The sequence below is a fragment of the Miniopterus natalensis genome, chromosome 17 (genome assembly GCF_054644295.1).
Source record: "Miniopterus natalensis isolate mMinNat1 chromosome 17, mMinNat1.hap1, whole genome shotgun sequence".
In the NCBI taxonomy this organism is placed as follows: domain Eukaryota; kingdom Metazoa; phylum Chordata; class Mammalia; order Chiroptera; family Miniopteridae; genus Miniopterus; species Miniopterus natalensis.
In genome coordinates, this window is record NC_142097.1 from 19,860,439 (window position 1) to 19,875,021 (window position 14,583).

Here is a 14,583-nt window from a genome sequence, read left to right on the forward strand (position 1 = left end):
TCTGGGTCAGGGGTGGGGGGGGCGGGATCTCTACTGCGTAGACACTAAGGAATCGGAACCCTCTTCTGCCTTCCCAGGGAGGAAAAGCCTGCGCCTCGCCCATCTGAAGTCCGACTGTCCTAGGTGAGCGCTATGTGCGCACCTGCCTGAGCTGGAGCACACCTGTTTGCGTGGCAGTTGGGATTCCACACCTGGTTATTAACCTCCACAAACAGCCTTTCACTCTACTAGAAGCATGGCTCGTTCACTAATTAAGAGTATTACGCACTTCATTGCACACCAGCTAAAAACCTGAAATAAGAAAGCTTACATGAAAGCATTAGTCCCGAAGACGGCACTAGGTATGCTTTATAGAAAAACAGAAAAAGTAATCCACCTGTGGCAACCCCCTACACACACCCATACTTCACTTCTCTAATAAGTCAGCCACAGTACTTAGAGAGAGAAGCCACCCAGCAAAGGACAACCCCAGGCAGAGCCTAGTAAATAAGTCCAATGGAGAGGGCTGTGCAGCGAAGAGAATGAAAGACAGAGAGGCCAGTGGGCCCACTTCTCCAACAACCACCTGCAAGGTGTGGGCACACCTATCCCCCAGACCAGAAAGGGTGGGGAGACAAGGGGGATGGGAAGGATTACCCCTCACTGCAAGGTCCTGGAACAATCGTGGCATCATGATCTCTCTTATAGAGGCTCAACATAGCTGCTCACGGTGATCAATGAGTGAAAAAGACCCCCCTTCCCATGTAGGTCTCCTCCAGGTTTCCTGGAGTTTGTGCCCTTTTTGACCCTTCCTGAACAACTTGAAGATCCAGCCCTGAAGCTCATCCCCTTTTCAGTCCTGGGGAAGCTGATACATTGAGGATCAGTCCAAGGAGGAACCTCAACCAGATCAGTCTTGAACTTGGTAAGGATGGCAGATAGTGAGTAATAAACCACATCCACAGGCAACTGCACTATTTGAGACACATCCTGGAGAGGTCAAAGGCTTGGGTAAGGCTTTAAAAGCGGATCTTTAGCCACTTGGGACCCCAGCAACTCAAATGATGGGCCAAGTGCAAAACAGCAGCCTGAGGTCAAAGAACCTTTCCTTCACATTGAAACTTGGTCATGAATTGAGAGGAAGCCGCATGTGGTTATGAGAATGCTTGAGAACTCTGCCCAGGGTCTGCTACTGACTGCAGTTTCTCCCTGGGCTACCCTCTCTCTGCTGTCCGTGGTCCATGTGGGTTCAGGCAGACAGAGGAACAGCTGAGTGCATTTCGAGCTGCATGGTGCAGTGGTGAAGCTGAGCGTTGCCACGGCACTAGAAAGCATGGGGTGGAATACAGGGATGGCTGCAGCCTCCAAGAATGAGGCATTTTCCCCATCTCTCCCCAAGCCACCTAAGACATTTGTGCATGGCATGGTTTAGGATCCTGTTTGCTCTGTTTAGAAGGGCTTTCAGTACTGTTGGTCCCTTCTCCCAGCTTGGACTCGCTTCTTCTTTAGCATACACTACTACTGATTTTGCTCTGCTTTTCCCCCACAGTGTTTAAAGCGGATAATACAAAAGAGCTCCCCCAGGAAACAGAGTTCTAAAGGAAGTGAGAGGCAGTGCCCCCCCCCCCCCCCCCCCGCCATACTCTGAGCTTTTCCAGAATCAGAGACAGCCAACAGCAAGCAGAGAGGCTGTGGGCAGAGACTGGTTGTAGCATTAAAAGAAACTCAGAGCAAGAGGCTAGTAGGCAGTGGATCTGAGAGCAGGTGGAGAATGGATGCACCATAGCAAAGGCAGGGTATGTCTTAATTAGGCAGAGGGCCCCAGACAAGTGCTGATGACAGAGTCCAGTCCCTCTGCAACTGCTGCACCTGCCATCCCAAACTTACAATTAGAATTTGGCTCAAGGCTCTGAGATTCCAAAGCTGTCGATTCCCCCTAAGGCAGCAATGAGAGAAGCAGCCACACTGGGCTTCTGGAGGGTCCCACAGACCCTGAAGCCCCAGACTTGCCTGGAAGCAAGAGTTGTCTGCAGCTGCAGTCTGACCTGCTGTGCCAAGTTATGCTTACTAACCGGGCAAACAGAGAACCCTAGCAGCAACAGCTCTCCTCCCCTCCTTTCTCTTTGCCCCTCCAGGAAGCCCCATCCTGAATGTGAGCCACATCCCTCCCCTCAGCTTTTCTTCTATACTCAGCTCCACACTCCTCCTCCAGGCTTTCCAATCCCACAGCTGCTCACCCCCTCCCCAAACCACTCCTCCCGCATCCACGTTGTTAAGTGATTATACAGACAGCAAACTGAGCCTTTCGGTTTCAAGCTGGAGCTCCCAGACAAGCCAGCCTGGACTGCTTCACCCTCACAGGCATGTCGCTGACCATCCTACACACGGGCTTCCACCTAGACACTCCTCTCTGGCCCAAGCACCCTGGACATCTCTTTGCTGCCACCAGACCAATGGAGACCCGGCGTCCCCAGCCTCTCCTCTCCCCACATGGAGCTCAGAATCCACACAAGAAAAGGAAGCAAAGAGACTTCCACACCTTTGCAGCATCACCCCCTCCAGCAAGCTCCCAAAGCCACTGGAACCATCCAAGCTGCCGGGGGGGCCCCACACCCCCTTCTCTGGCAGTTTTAGCTTCAGCCCAGCCCACAGGATGCAGTGCCTGATAGCACTTCCGAGCAGAGAGAGAAAGAAAAAATGCCACCTCGTCAATGACAAGCTGTTCCAATCACACAGCTCAGGCACCAAATGCCCTGGACAACAGACAAATCAGGCCTCCTCCCTCTGGCTGGGAGGAGGCCAACACAGCACATCTGGAGAAGTGAACCCCCACGGCAAGCTTCCTTCTCACCCCCCTCCCATCTGACCACAACAGTGCTCCCTCCCCGAGGGCAGGCTTCTCCAATCACTACCAACAACTCTGGCCAACTACCCTCTTGGCCTTCCAATGAGGCGCTCCTCTGTCTCCTGCTCCAAAGCACAGGGAGACCCCAAACCAAGCAGGAGACCACCGGCGTGGCACTTCTCAACGGGACCAAGCACAAAAGTAAGCTGAAAACCAAGTACTCACGGTGGTGAAGTCTTGGTGGCCACACTCCTGCCCTTTGAACTTGCAGTAAAGCATCATATCCTTCAGGTCATGGCCCACGCGATGCAGGAACTCCAGCATGCTGAACTGCTTGGGTTTGTAGTGTTTGAAGTTGGCCTTCTGCCGCAGGGCCTCCAGCACCGTGGGGTCAGCCAGGTGGGGGTCCGGGATCTGCAGGTTGACGTCGAGCAGGGCCAGCAGCTCGCCAGCATGGTACAGGTCATTGGTGGTGAGCCTGGAGAACCGGAAGCCATTGAGGTTGCAAAGGGTCACAGCTGGGAAGACCAGGCTTTGGGCCACCACCTCGTCCACCTTGGTGACATGCTGGTAGGAGAAGTAGTAGGACACCCTCTCCGAACTCTCCACCAGCAGCAGGCCCAGGGAGCCCACGAAGGCCACGGCCCAGAGCACACGCCGGATGGTCAGCGGCCCATACACGAAGATGTGGCGGATGCCGTGGAGGGTGGAGGTGTTGGCAAAGATCTGGAGGCTAGAGGGCTGCAGGCTGCCCTCGCTGGGGCTCTCCTTGAGGTCCATGAGGACCCTGTGCAGTTCGGCGACTGGCTTCAGGTTGATCCAATTTCAGAGGAGTTCCCAGTCCTCCAGCTCAGCTTAAACCTTGACGTTCAAGGGAGAGCACCCCCGGGGCCAGCATCAGGCCAGGTGCGGTGAGTTTATCCTGAGAGCCCAGCCGCAAGCTGACAGGGGTGAGTGTTTATATAAAACCCATTCAAACTCTAGCTCCTGATTTTTTCCAGGCGATAAGGAGGGCTGGTTTTATTTAGGGAGACACCAAGGTGATGTGGAAGGGATGTGGGTGGGAAGGGAGAGCTTAGCCAATGGAAATAAAGTCCTCCCCCCCTACACACGCCACTAGAGACAAGATTAAAAGCGAGAGCGAGGGAGAAAAAATGCTTAAAACAAGTCGCCGAGCAGCTCGGAGCCTGTTAAGCAGCGCATAGCGCCCCGCGTTAAGCATCCCGGGGAGGGCAGGGCGGCCGCGCGGTGCACTGCGGGGGGCGCAGCGGCCGCGCCTCCAGCCGCCGCCGCTCCGGCCTCCCCCGGCGCGCTGTCTCGGACTCCGGATCCCGCTTCTCGCCGCCGGTCTCCGTCCCTCCTCTTCTCCTCCTTCAGGCCCCTTTTCTGGGCAAGAATCCAAAAGCCGGCGGCCGCGGCTAGCGCCTCGGAGAGGAGGCAGCGCGCGGCCGCGGAGAGGCGAGGACAGACCCCGAGGCTGGACTCCGGGCGCGGGGTTGGGGGGCTCGGGCGGGGGCTCGTCTCTCCCCGCGTGCCTGCCCGCCTGCCCGCCTGCCTGCGGGAAGAAATGCAAGACCCTGAGCGCTGGGAGCGAGCTGGCCTCCCTCCCCCTCCTCCACCAGGCTGCTGGGGGAAGGGCGCGGCGGGGAGCGCGGGGGCGAGGCCTGGTGGGGGCTGGGGACCCCGCGAAAGTTTCTTCCCAGCCTTGTTTTGGAGATCGCTAGTGGGGGCTTCAACCCCGAAGGTGGAAAGCCAGCCCTGGAGTGAGGACGTGACACCCCGCCCTCCCCCCACAGATGGCAGAAAGACACTTGATAAACTCCCATGAGCCAGGTAGGCGGGTGGAAGCGCATTCCTTTGCATCAATGTGGGTGCCCCGGGCCAGGCTCAGACTGGGGTTTCCAGAGGGGAGATGCTGGGAACGGGGAAGGAAAAGAGCAGTCTAAAGCCACGGCACCTATGCTGCTGCCTGCCAGCGGGGAGGGGGGCCTCCAGGGAGCAGGAACCCCTTCCTGAAACAGAAAAGCCAGGCCACCCCTTGGAGCCCCAGGGAAAGAGCAACAAGTAGCCCCTACCCAGTCAGAGCCTGCAGGAGATTCTAGCTGGAGGGAAGAAAAAAAAATAAAAGACATCTGGGGTTCCAGGTAGGGCTGGCTGCATTCCCTTTGGGGTGTGTGTGTGTGTGTGTGTGTGTGTGTGTGTGTGTGTTTTCTGCCCCAGTATATGCCAGATGGAAGCACAGCTGGAGCTATAGGTGGGAGCAAAGGATTGGGCTTCCAGCCACCTACCTCTGTTTTCCTGAAAATCCACTGGAAGTCAGCCCCTGCTAGCAGGTAGGTGTGGCTTGGCCTGCCAGAGATCAAAAGACTGGAACCTACTGAATCAATGATGCTAAACCCTCATCAGGAGTTAAGGAACAGAAAGTTCCCGTGGACAACCCGATGCACACTGCCAAACTGGGGCAAAGCCACATGGAGGAGCCTTATTGAGCCAACCTGGTGTCCCCAGGGCATGCCAAGCTTAAATAATGCTCCTTGGGACATGGTGGCGAAGGTGGCAGTTTAGGGAATGTCCCTCTTGGTATGTATCTACTCCGGAATATTTCTCTATCCCATCAGCCTTCTTGCTAAACCAGATCCAAACTGAGATCAGTGTCCGGATGCCCTCCGAGGCAACATGTGACATTAGATCAGTGGTTTATTGATCAGGGAGCTCAAAGAGCAGAAACAGTAAACACAAATGACAGAGGCTAGTCAACCTCATGCATGTGCCATCCCAGAGGTCCCGGACCCCTGCCTATATGGCTGCCTGAGCGGGGCATAGGGTTTTCAAAATGGGTGCCAAAACTAACTAAGAATCTGTCATAGGTCAGGACCTGAATGAGGGTGCCTTATCGTCTGACTTAACTCTGCCATCCATCTTGGCAGGCCTGTGCTGTTGTTACTCCTAATCTACAGATGAGGGTACAGGTTCACAAAAGCAAAGTGCCCTGACCACGTTACAAGCTAGTACGTGCCGGAGCTGGGACTTGAACTCAGGCACATTTGCCTCTGAAACACAACTTCAAAAAGCAGATCCAAAACATTTCTTCCCAAATTTAGGAAGGGGTAAAGCATTTCTATCCCACTTTCCCCATTACATACACACACATCTGCTTGCCAGAATCTTAAAAGGTTATATAGAAGCTTTAACTGGGTTCAGTCACCCAAGTGGTCTCAGCGAAACTTTACTATCTCAAAGCTGTGACCTTGAGGCAGCTTCTAGAGTGGGAGAGGCAGGTGAAGTGTACATTTTAAGGACATGGGAAGGGGAAAGGAGCATCTGATTGCCTGGGCCAGCTCTCAGGTCAGCAGACAGTCATATCCAATGGATGACCTCCTGCAACGCTCCACCCTCGTGACAGCCCTTACAATCTTACACGACCCCCTCTTCTGCGTGTGCCCCGAGAGGGGTTTCAATAGCATGAAGGTGGCTTCCTTTCTGCAGGTGTCTGGCTGCATTGGAGGCAGCTACCACAACAATAGTATAAGCACATTAAAGAGAAAATACTGATTGAGATAGTGATTTGCAAAATAAGTAACCATCTCTCCACAGAAAGCCTCATGATCCAAACCACTGACGACTTATGAAGTCCTCTCGGCTGGGGTTTAGATCACTCAGGGCTTTCACTTGTATCTTCATGTGGCTTACTGAAGATGACACATTAACGAACTCATCAGGTATGAATACACAACATCTGTTTCCATCATGGCACAAGTGCCTTCCTGCAAGGCAGTGATAATGTCAAGGCCATCCTATTTTGGAGGACAGCTTTTCACAGAGACGTTTCCGTGCTCAGTCAAGGCTGGCTTTGCCGGCCATCACTGAAGGCATGTTGGGCTTCTGTGTGTGCTCTAAGTCCTCCAGGCCAAAGGAAGGGACAAAGACAGTGGCCAAATGATTGTACCAGTGGGAAAAAGAAGTGCCCACCTGGCCTTGAGAAGAGGGAGGCTGGCAGCTTTAGGAGCTTGACCTGGTTGTGCATAACATACATGTGGCTGGGGAGGCAGCGCAGTCAGGTGTGAGAACATGGACTTGGAGATAGGATATGCGTGACCACTACCCCCACTTTCTCCCCTCTTTCAACAGTGTGTGTTCCGCCCAAGTAGAGCACATTTCACCGGGTCCAGCTGGCAGCGGGGCAATGGGGTCCCAGTGGAGACTGAGTAGCTCCCCCTCGCCCTGGGGTACCAAGTAACTTACCCATCCCGGGCAGCCCTTGGAGCCAGTTCAAGTCCAACAGGAATCCAACCCACAGTTTGGGGTGCAGGGAAGGAGGAAACTATTCCGTGCAAACAGGTCAATTATGACAGTCACAGCTGGGAACAGCTAGCTCAATGGTGTTAGAGCTCAATTACGAAATAGCACAGCCCGGGACCTGCTAGGCGGCGGGGCGGCTCTCAGGCGGGAAGCGCGGGCTCCCTCCAGCCCGCTCAGGTCTTCTGCGGAAAGAAAGTGAGCTCCCCAAGCCAGAAGTTCCCGCTTCCGATCCCCGCAAATGAGGACTCGGCATCCTCACAGCACCTCGGTCCAAAAAGCACTGTCCTGATTGGCTGGAGTGGAGCCGCTCTGCGGGCAGGAGAAAACCCACATGAGGCCATGGTCACAGGGCTCCGATTGGATGGGGAAGTCTCAGTCCTACTGGTTGAAATCGGATTCCAGGGGCCCCTTTATAAGGGCTGGCTCAGAGGCCTGGAGGGCAGTGCTGGCTCCCCCTGAAGGGCAGCTCGGGGAGGGACGCTGTTTAGAAGTGGCCCCTAGGCTGTTTTCACATCTCAGCCCAGTTAGCCACCTGGCGTCTTTCTTGGAAAGTATCTTCCTTCTCAGTGTCCACATAACTGCGGTGGTTTTACCTGTGAGTAATTTAGTCTGTTGCTTTAATATTCCGTTTTTCCTTTCGGCTAACCATGCTGCTTGCAAGGTTTTAGGGGTCCTCCATTCAATGTCATGTTCTTTTGCCCGGTCTTCTACATGATGACCTTCGAAATGTAACAGCCCCAATCACTGTCCATTCACCCTGGGTATCCATAGATGGAACTCAGCTTCTCTAGCCCCATAACGGTGGCAGGCTGCTTTGCACAGCAGCAGGGGAATGCTTAGGTTAGGCCAGATGTACTGTCCACACAAACCCAGGCCTATTTAGAACCCTCACTTGGAGGGAGCAGGCCCATATAACCAATTTGTCAATCTCTCATGGTTGGGAACTCCAGTGAATGGCCCCAGGCTCCTTTGGCAGTTGTCTTGGGCATTGTTTAGAACACACAGGATCTGCTCTTACTGCATTAACCAAGTCACTGTATTTCGAGGGCAATCTGGCATCCTTAGCAATATGCCATCCCACCCAGGCGCTACAGTGGCCACTCTTCCTATGCACCCAATCTGCTGTATCTACTGAAGGGTCAGTTGCTAAGGCTCATACCTGGGCTAGAGCCTGGGCTTCCTGATTGCCAGGGGCATTAGAGCATTATGATCAAGACAAGGAAGACAATGAGAACTGCCTCAGGCTCTTGCAGGAAAATGTCTTTCCACCTATCCGGACTTCCCGAGGGCTTATTCATGGTCATCCCACCCCCTAGCTTCCCAGTGTCCAAGCCATAGGTTAATCTCTTTATAACAGCCCAACTTTCAATGCAAAGGGTTAATGGCCAGGGTTCATAAGTGATCACCAGCCAAACCGCTCTGAGTTCAGCCCACTGGCTGCAAGGTTTATTCCTGCTTCCTGGTATCTGTTTACTAGGTAGGTGTCTGTGGAAAATTCCCCCATTCCCTCTCTACAGGCTACAGGAGCCACCACAGAAATAGGGGTGGGGACATTTGGAATACCTGCATACTCTGCAGGGCCTAGCAGCACCTGCGTCTCTCAAGATAGTGGGCTGGGGATCAGGGTGCTCCTCTGCTGCAAATAGGCATGCCATTTGTCAAAGTGGGAGTTTGAGCCCTGGCAGAAGTAAGCCAATGAAACATTCTCCATCCACCCCTTGTTGGGAAATGAAATTCTTACCAAGATATGTTTACCAAGATATGGGAGCTTTTAGTTTTCTGCCTCCTTCCAGAGCTGGGACCGAAATCCTAGGGATACTCTCTCCGGTTGTGTCTGCCAGAGAGCCCAACCCATACCTTCCAGTGTCACAGACACATCTAATTCAAAGGGTAGCCCTGCTTGGTTGATGCCCAGAGCTTCGACCAGTTTCACTTAGTATTTTTACCTTCTCAAAGGCTGCTTGTTGCTGAGTCCCAGTCCCACATGCTGCCCTTTCTTTACCAGGCAGCTTAGGGACAGAGGCACTGTGCCAGGTGGGGAATAAAAGTCCTCCCAAATCCCCAAGTCCCTTGCACCTCTTTCACAGTCTTAGGGATTGAACAGGCTTGTAGTTTATCAACCACAGCCTCGGGGACAGCATACATCTTTCCCAGCCAAAGGCCTCCCAAAAACTACAGCTGTGCCTAGGCCCTGAATTTCCTGTGGATTCACCACCCACCCTCTCCCTTGCAGATGTTGTAGCAAAATCTGTAGAGTGTCCTGCAGCTAAGGCAAGTCTCCACACGATGACATTATATCATCAATGTAATGGGCCCATTTTACTGATGTGGAGAAAGGTGACAGGCACCTGTCTCAAGCTACCATTTTATCACATATTGTAGGGTTGTGCAGGTAGCCCTGGGAAAGCACATGAAAGGTCCATTATTGCCCCTCCCACATGCAGGCAAATGTATCTCAGTTATCAGAAACCTGTCTGTACTTGTCAGTCTTTCCAGGAATCTCCTTGAAGACAAGTACTTTTGCAGCAGGAACTTTTGCAAAAGCACCAGAGTAGAACAGTAACTGTAAAAGATAAAAGACTTAAAAATGGTCATCGGTCAAGGTCTGATGAGAGTTCATTGTAATGCAGTTGACAAGGAAATTTGGTTAGTCCTGTGACATATATTTTTAAATTATGACTGATAACATTATATCAGAACATATCAAAATTTCAAGAATTTTATGCAAATACACTCTAAAGAAAATTTAGCATCACTACTTATTTGACAATGCTTCCTGTGTAATTTAACATATCAAATAAGCCTAATTAGTTTAATATCCCTCTTTTATAAGGAGAAAGAACATATCTTTTGAGATGTCCCTGGGGCCCTCTGGAATATCCAAAAATTAGTTCAAGGTCAACAAGAATTCATTTAGAATTTGATTTGGGGGAAGTTTGTCAAAAATATCAAAAGGTTTTAAAAAATGCTTTATTCAATAGAACCATAAGTCCCTGTGGAACAATACATTATCCATTTAACCAAAGTGACAAAGACTTTAAAGAGAAATATAGAAAGTTATATAGTTGTAAAAAGAAAGGAAGAAACTAACTTAGCTCCTTTAATAGAGAAGACTCCTGGTAAAGACAATATAAAGCATAAGAAATTATTTTGATGAAACATAATCTTTGTTTTCTAGGCAGATTACCTAAAAGGTAAAGGAAAACCTCTCACAATCTTATCAAGAATAGACACATAGCCCAAGAAAATTAAGTTTTAATTTTACATAAGTATGCTGATGATATTAAAGCTTATTTTTCTTTAAGCCAATTAAATAGAGCTATTTTACAAATTAATTTTGGCAATACCCTCCAGAGGTGGAAAACAATTAGCAGTGGAAAAACAATTATATATAAACATCAGATATTCCAGGGTCCTCAGAAATGCTTTTGTGGTATTAAGTTGATTAAACAGTCCCCTCTGCAGATTTACAATACCTATTTGTTTTCCTCTGTGGGTATGTGTAGGGGGTATGGGGACTAGGTTTTGATTGGGTCTACTTGGCCCAGACTTTCAGGTACGGCCCTAATTGTGTGTTATTGTGGTCTTTTGATGAAGGCAAAATGCTAAGCATATAAATAAATATTAAAGGATTTTCCAGGTAAATTCATTTGCAAATCGGGCAATTTAACCCCCTGTTAGAGAATGTGCCCAGGTTTTTGCTGCGGTGAATTTATTCACTTATGAATGAATAAATGAACACATGGACAAATTCACTTTCTCTGATACAGAGGCTGCTTTTCTGAGATGCACGAAGAGGAACTGGACTCTCTTCCAACTCTGGGGGACCTGGGACCTGCCTGGAGCCTGGAGCCTGGAACCCTGCGGAACATGAGAGGCACAAAGCGCAGCCTCCTGCTAATGGTGACAGGCAGGAAGGTTAGGAAGCTGAGATCTACAATCAGCTCTAATGCTAATTTGCTACTTAACATGTGCCAGATACATGCTGCTGCCACCATCACTCCCTAATTGGAAAAAAAAAAAAGACACACATTCTTTTCTATTATACAGACGACATTTCCAGCTCAGAGGGACCTCAATATACAACTTTTCCTCCTGACTCATCGTTGCCATAAAGAAAAATTATTAAAGATCAACTATTATAAACCAAAGTATTCCCTGCTGTTGGTTGGTTTATAAATAAACACCTCATTCAACAACTATTCCCATTTAGTTACCTCGGTGTATACTTAGCAAATAATTTGTCATGAAGGAAATACCAGGGAGGAACATTAAGCAAAGCTGGGCATTTAACGCATACTTTATAGAGATTTTATTTATAGTTGTTTTATTTTTTTTCTTCCCAGAGAAAACTACAGAAGCCAGACCACACAAAGTAAACTTTTGGGGCTCAGCTGCCAGTTGCTCTGAGCCCTGAAATAGATTGAACTTGCTGTGTGACCTTCGGAAAACCACCTAACATCTCTGTGCTATTTCCTCATTTATGCTAAATCGTTGCTGAGGCTTCTACCTGCACCAGCTTTCTCTGCCGCTGCAATTTGACCTAAGCTTTGACCAAATCATAAATGCATAGTTAATGGGACAAAAATTAGTTAGAATTTGGGATTCTGCTCATTAACCCCATGTCACCATCTGCCGGAGCAGTGTGATTACAGGGCCAGGTGAACTTGAATTACCCAACACTTGTTAAACCTGCACATTTCTGCTCCATTCCCCATTCCACCCCCTATGCTCCATTGAATCAGAATCTCTAGGGGTGGGGCCTGGAAGACCCTCTTCTTTCAAAGGGTTATGGAGGTCAGAACTGTAGTCCACCCAGAACCAGCCATGCATAGGAGCTCTTACTACCTATTGGGCACACCAGGCTGGTTTCTGGAGTTTTGCACTTGCATTTCTCTCTGCCTGGATAGATGTCCCCGATGGCTGACTTCTCATTTGTCATCTACTCAGAGAGGCCTTGGATGGCCTCCCTGTCTCCACCCTCCACCCCACCCATTACCTCATCACATGTTACTTTTTCTTCTCATTACTAGTCATTTTCTGAAATTCTTCTCATCTTCCTGTGAATTATCTGTTGCTCTTGCTGGAGTATAAGCCCCAACCCCTACCCTACTCCTACCCCACCCTCATTCCTGGGAGCAGAAACACTGCCTGGCTTATTGGAGACTGTCTCCCAGCTTGAAGCACATGAGAGGTGCTCAGTGATATAAGAATTCATGAATAAATGAGCACTGGATGAATTCCCTTAATTCTGATGCTGAGACTGCTTGTCTGAGATGCAGGAATAAGGACCTTCTTCTGACCCTGGGGAACCTGGGGCCTGCCCTGAGCCCAATTCCTGGGGTGGTGGTGGGGGGTACCTCCTGCCTCCCAGCCCTGTCTACTGTTTTCCCTGAACACCTGGGGAAGACCTGAGTGGGGCCAGAGTCAGTGCATCCAGCAGGGGGTGCTATGCACCCAGAGGATCTCTGGCTGGAAACCCTGACTTCAGAGCTCAGCACTTCCCATACAAGCTTCTTTCTACTCTCTTAATCTGATAGGCTAATAATGTCATCAGGAAAAACCTTAAACAGAAGATATTGAATAAATGCTTGCTGGTATGAAATAAGGAAGACCTCCAAACCCTTACCATCAATCCGTTTTTTGACAACCAAACATTAGTTTGTCCTGTGGTCGCTTGCCCCTTAGTACAGGATTAGTGGCTTCTCACTTCCTCTTGCTTGCTTTCAGTGAGACACATCTACCTACAGTCCCTTAGTCCCATAGGGACTGACGTCCCCGGCAGGCTGAGGAGAGACTTCTGGACTGCACCTGACCACACCCATTTTATCCTGAAGGCCTTAATCCAGGCCCTCTGTGTAAGGACAGGAGAGTCCCCTGTCATATAAATGAAACGGGCCTGGTTCAAATCTACGCCATAGGTGAAATAAGGCACCCAGGGCTCGGAGGCCTCGATTTCTGCTTTGATCCCCTGTCACTCCCCTTCTCCCCGAGGCTATGAGAGTGCGCCCCACCCCAGCTTTCTCCTGCCCAACTTCTCTGCTTTATGTTTCTTCTCTCTACATATTCTTTATTTCATGTTCTCCTCTCGATGGGAGCTTCTCTTCGAGTCTCCCCCGTCCCTCTTTCCCCTGGGAAGGAAGCAGATGAAAGAAACCGTCCCTGTTTTTCTCCTCTCCAGCTCTCAGTCCCTGGAGCCAACCTCTTCGCACATGAGGACAAAGGAACAGAGGGCGCCCCCCCCAAGTCAACAAGCCACAGGCAGGCTTTCGACAAAAAATGTTACAAGCGGCACCTTGGTGGTGGCTGAGCGGCCGCGCTACAGGACACCAGCCAGACAAGAACGGTGCCCTAGAAGCCGGTCGCCTCGCTTCCGCGTGGAGCTTCCTCTCCCCCTTGTGGTTACAACTACCGATCCGGGGAACAAGTCAACAGCGGTGGTATTTATCACACTTGGGTCGCTTGGCTTATTGCACACCCTCTTTTGCTCTCCCCCCTCTCTCGCCCCCCCCTCCTGTCCTCTCGCGCTCCCCCCTCCTATCCCTGGCCTCCCCTCTCCAGGTGGCGGCTGCTCTGTACAAAGCTGCAGGGGCTCTTCCTTTGTGTACCTATTTGCATTTGATGGCTTCTCTGTTATCTCCTGTGTTCATTTGAATTCAGTGTGTTTACTCTCTAGCTCTTTCATAAAACAATGTGAAATAAAACTAATGAAACAGGAATAAGAGTGCGGGAAAGGAGCGATGCGTCTTTTTCTCCGCACCTGCCTGCACTCTACTCCCAGTTCGTTGCACGCGTCTTAATGTGCCCAACCCTGAGGTGGGCACCACCGGGGGATAAACAAGGTGTAAAAAGCGTGGCCCCTGCGCTCACGGAGCTGTTCATCTCCTGGGCGAGGGAGGCACTAATGTCATATCTGTACCACACTTGGTGGGAGGCTCTTAAGCTGAAGAGGGGTTACTGTTTCCATGATATGAAAGGAGAAACTGAGGCTCAAATTGTTGAAGGACCCTGAGAAGACAGGGTGAGGATCTGGGGCTCCAATCCTGGTCTCCTGACCCCAGAGTTCATGTTATTTCCACTTGGCCATTATTCTAATCAAGCTTCCCCACAGATGCCTCATAGAGCTGTGACACAGGGAGGCAGTGTGGCAGTGCCACGTGGACCGGCCACGACAAGAACAGCTGGCTCTAGGGAAAGGGAAATCAATGAAGGCTGGAGAGAGTGAAAAGAGCGACAAGGAAGGATGGGCGGGAGACAGAGCTTGGAGAAAGCTACAGGGCTCGAGGGCTGTCCTGGGGAGGTCCTTCCAGACCCTAAGTGTCCTTGTGTGTGTCATCCGAAGGGCCACAGAAAAGCCACCTGAGGCCAGTTTCCAAGAGCTTATTGTGGAAGGAGTGAGAATGAACTAAATGTCTTTATCTCTGCGTATAAAGTATAAATGTATACATATGTATATGTGT

The 14,583-nt window shown here is 50.6% G+C and overlaps 1 protein-coding gene and 1 long non-coding RNA gene across 2 annotated transcripts; one reads left to right on the plus strand and one right to left on the minus strand.

The window, feature by feature from the left end:
- Positions 1-1,228: 1,228 nt before the first annotated feature.
- On the minus strand, positions 1,229-3,892 carry LOC148091244 (acid-sensing ion channel 2-like). Its single transcript, XM_087826488.1, has 2 exons — positions 3,050-3,892; positions 1,229-1,303 (listed from the first exon to the last, which is right to left on the minus strand). Exons 1-2 carry the CDS (start codon positions 3,602-3,604, stop codon positions 1,229-1,231), a joined length of 630 nt encoding a protein of 209 aa, XP_087682614.1. The 5' UTR covers positions 3,605-3,892.
- Positions 3,893-4,498: 606 nt separating this feature from the next.
- Positions 4,499-11,015, plus strand: LOC107532581 (uncharacterized). The gene is made up of 4 exons (XR_001602755.2): positions 4,499-4,657; positions 5,045-5,157; positions 6,419-6,543; positions 10,894-11,015. It is a non-coding gene; the product is annotated as an uncharacterized LOC107532581 (long non-coding RNA).
- The last annotated feature ends 3,568 nt before the right edge of the window (positions 11,016-14,583 follow it).

Excerpts from the sequence above, each read along its gene's own strand:
- LOC148091244 (XM_087826488.1), bottom strand. The coding sequence starts at position 3,604 with ATGGACCTCAAGGAGAGCCCCAGCGAGGGCAGCCTGCAGCCCTCTAGC. Across the intron at positions 1,304-3,049 it reads GCCACCAAGACTTCACCACC|TGCCGTGGCAACGCTCAGCT; the intron begins GTGAGTACTTGG and ends CATGCTTTCTAG.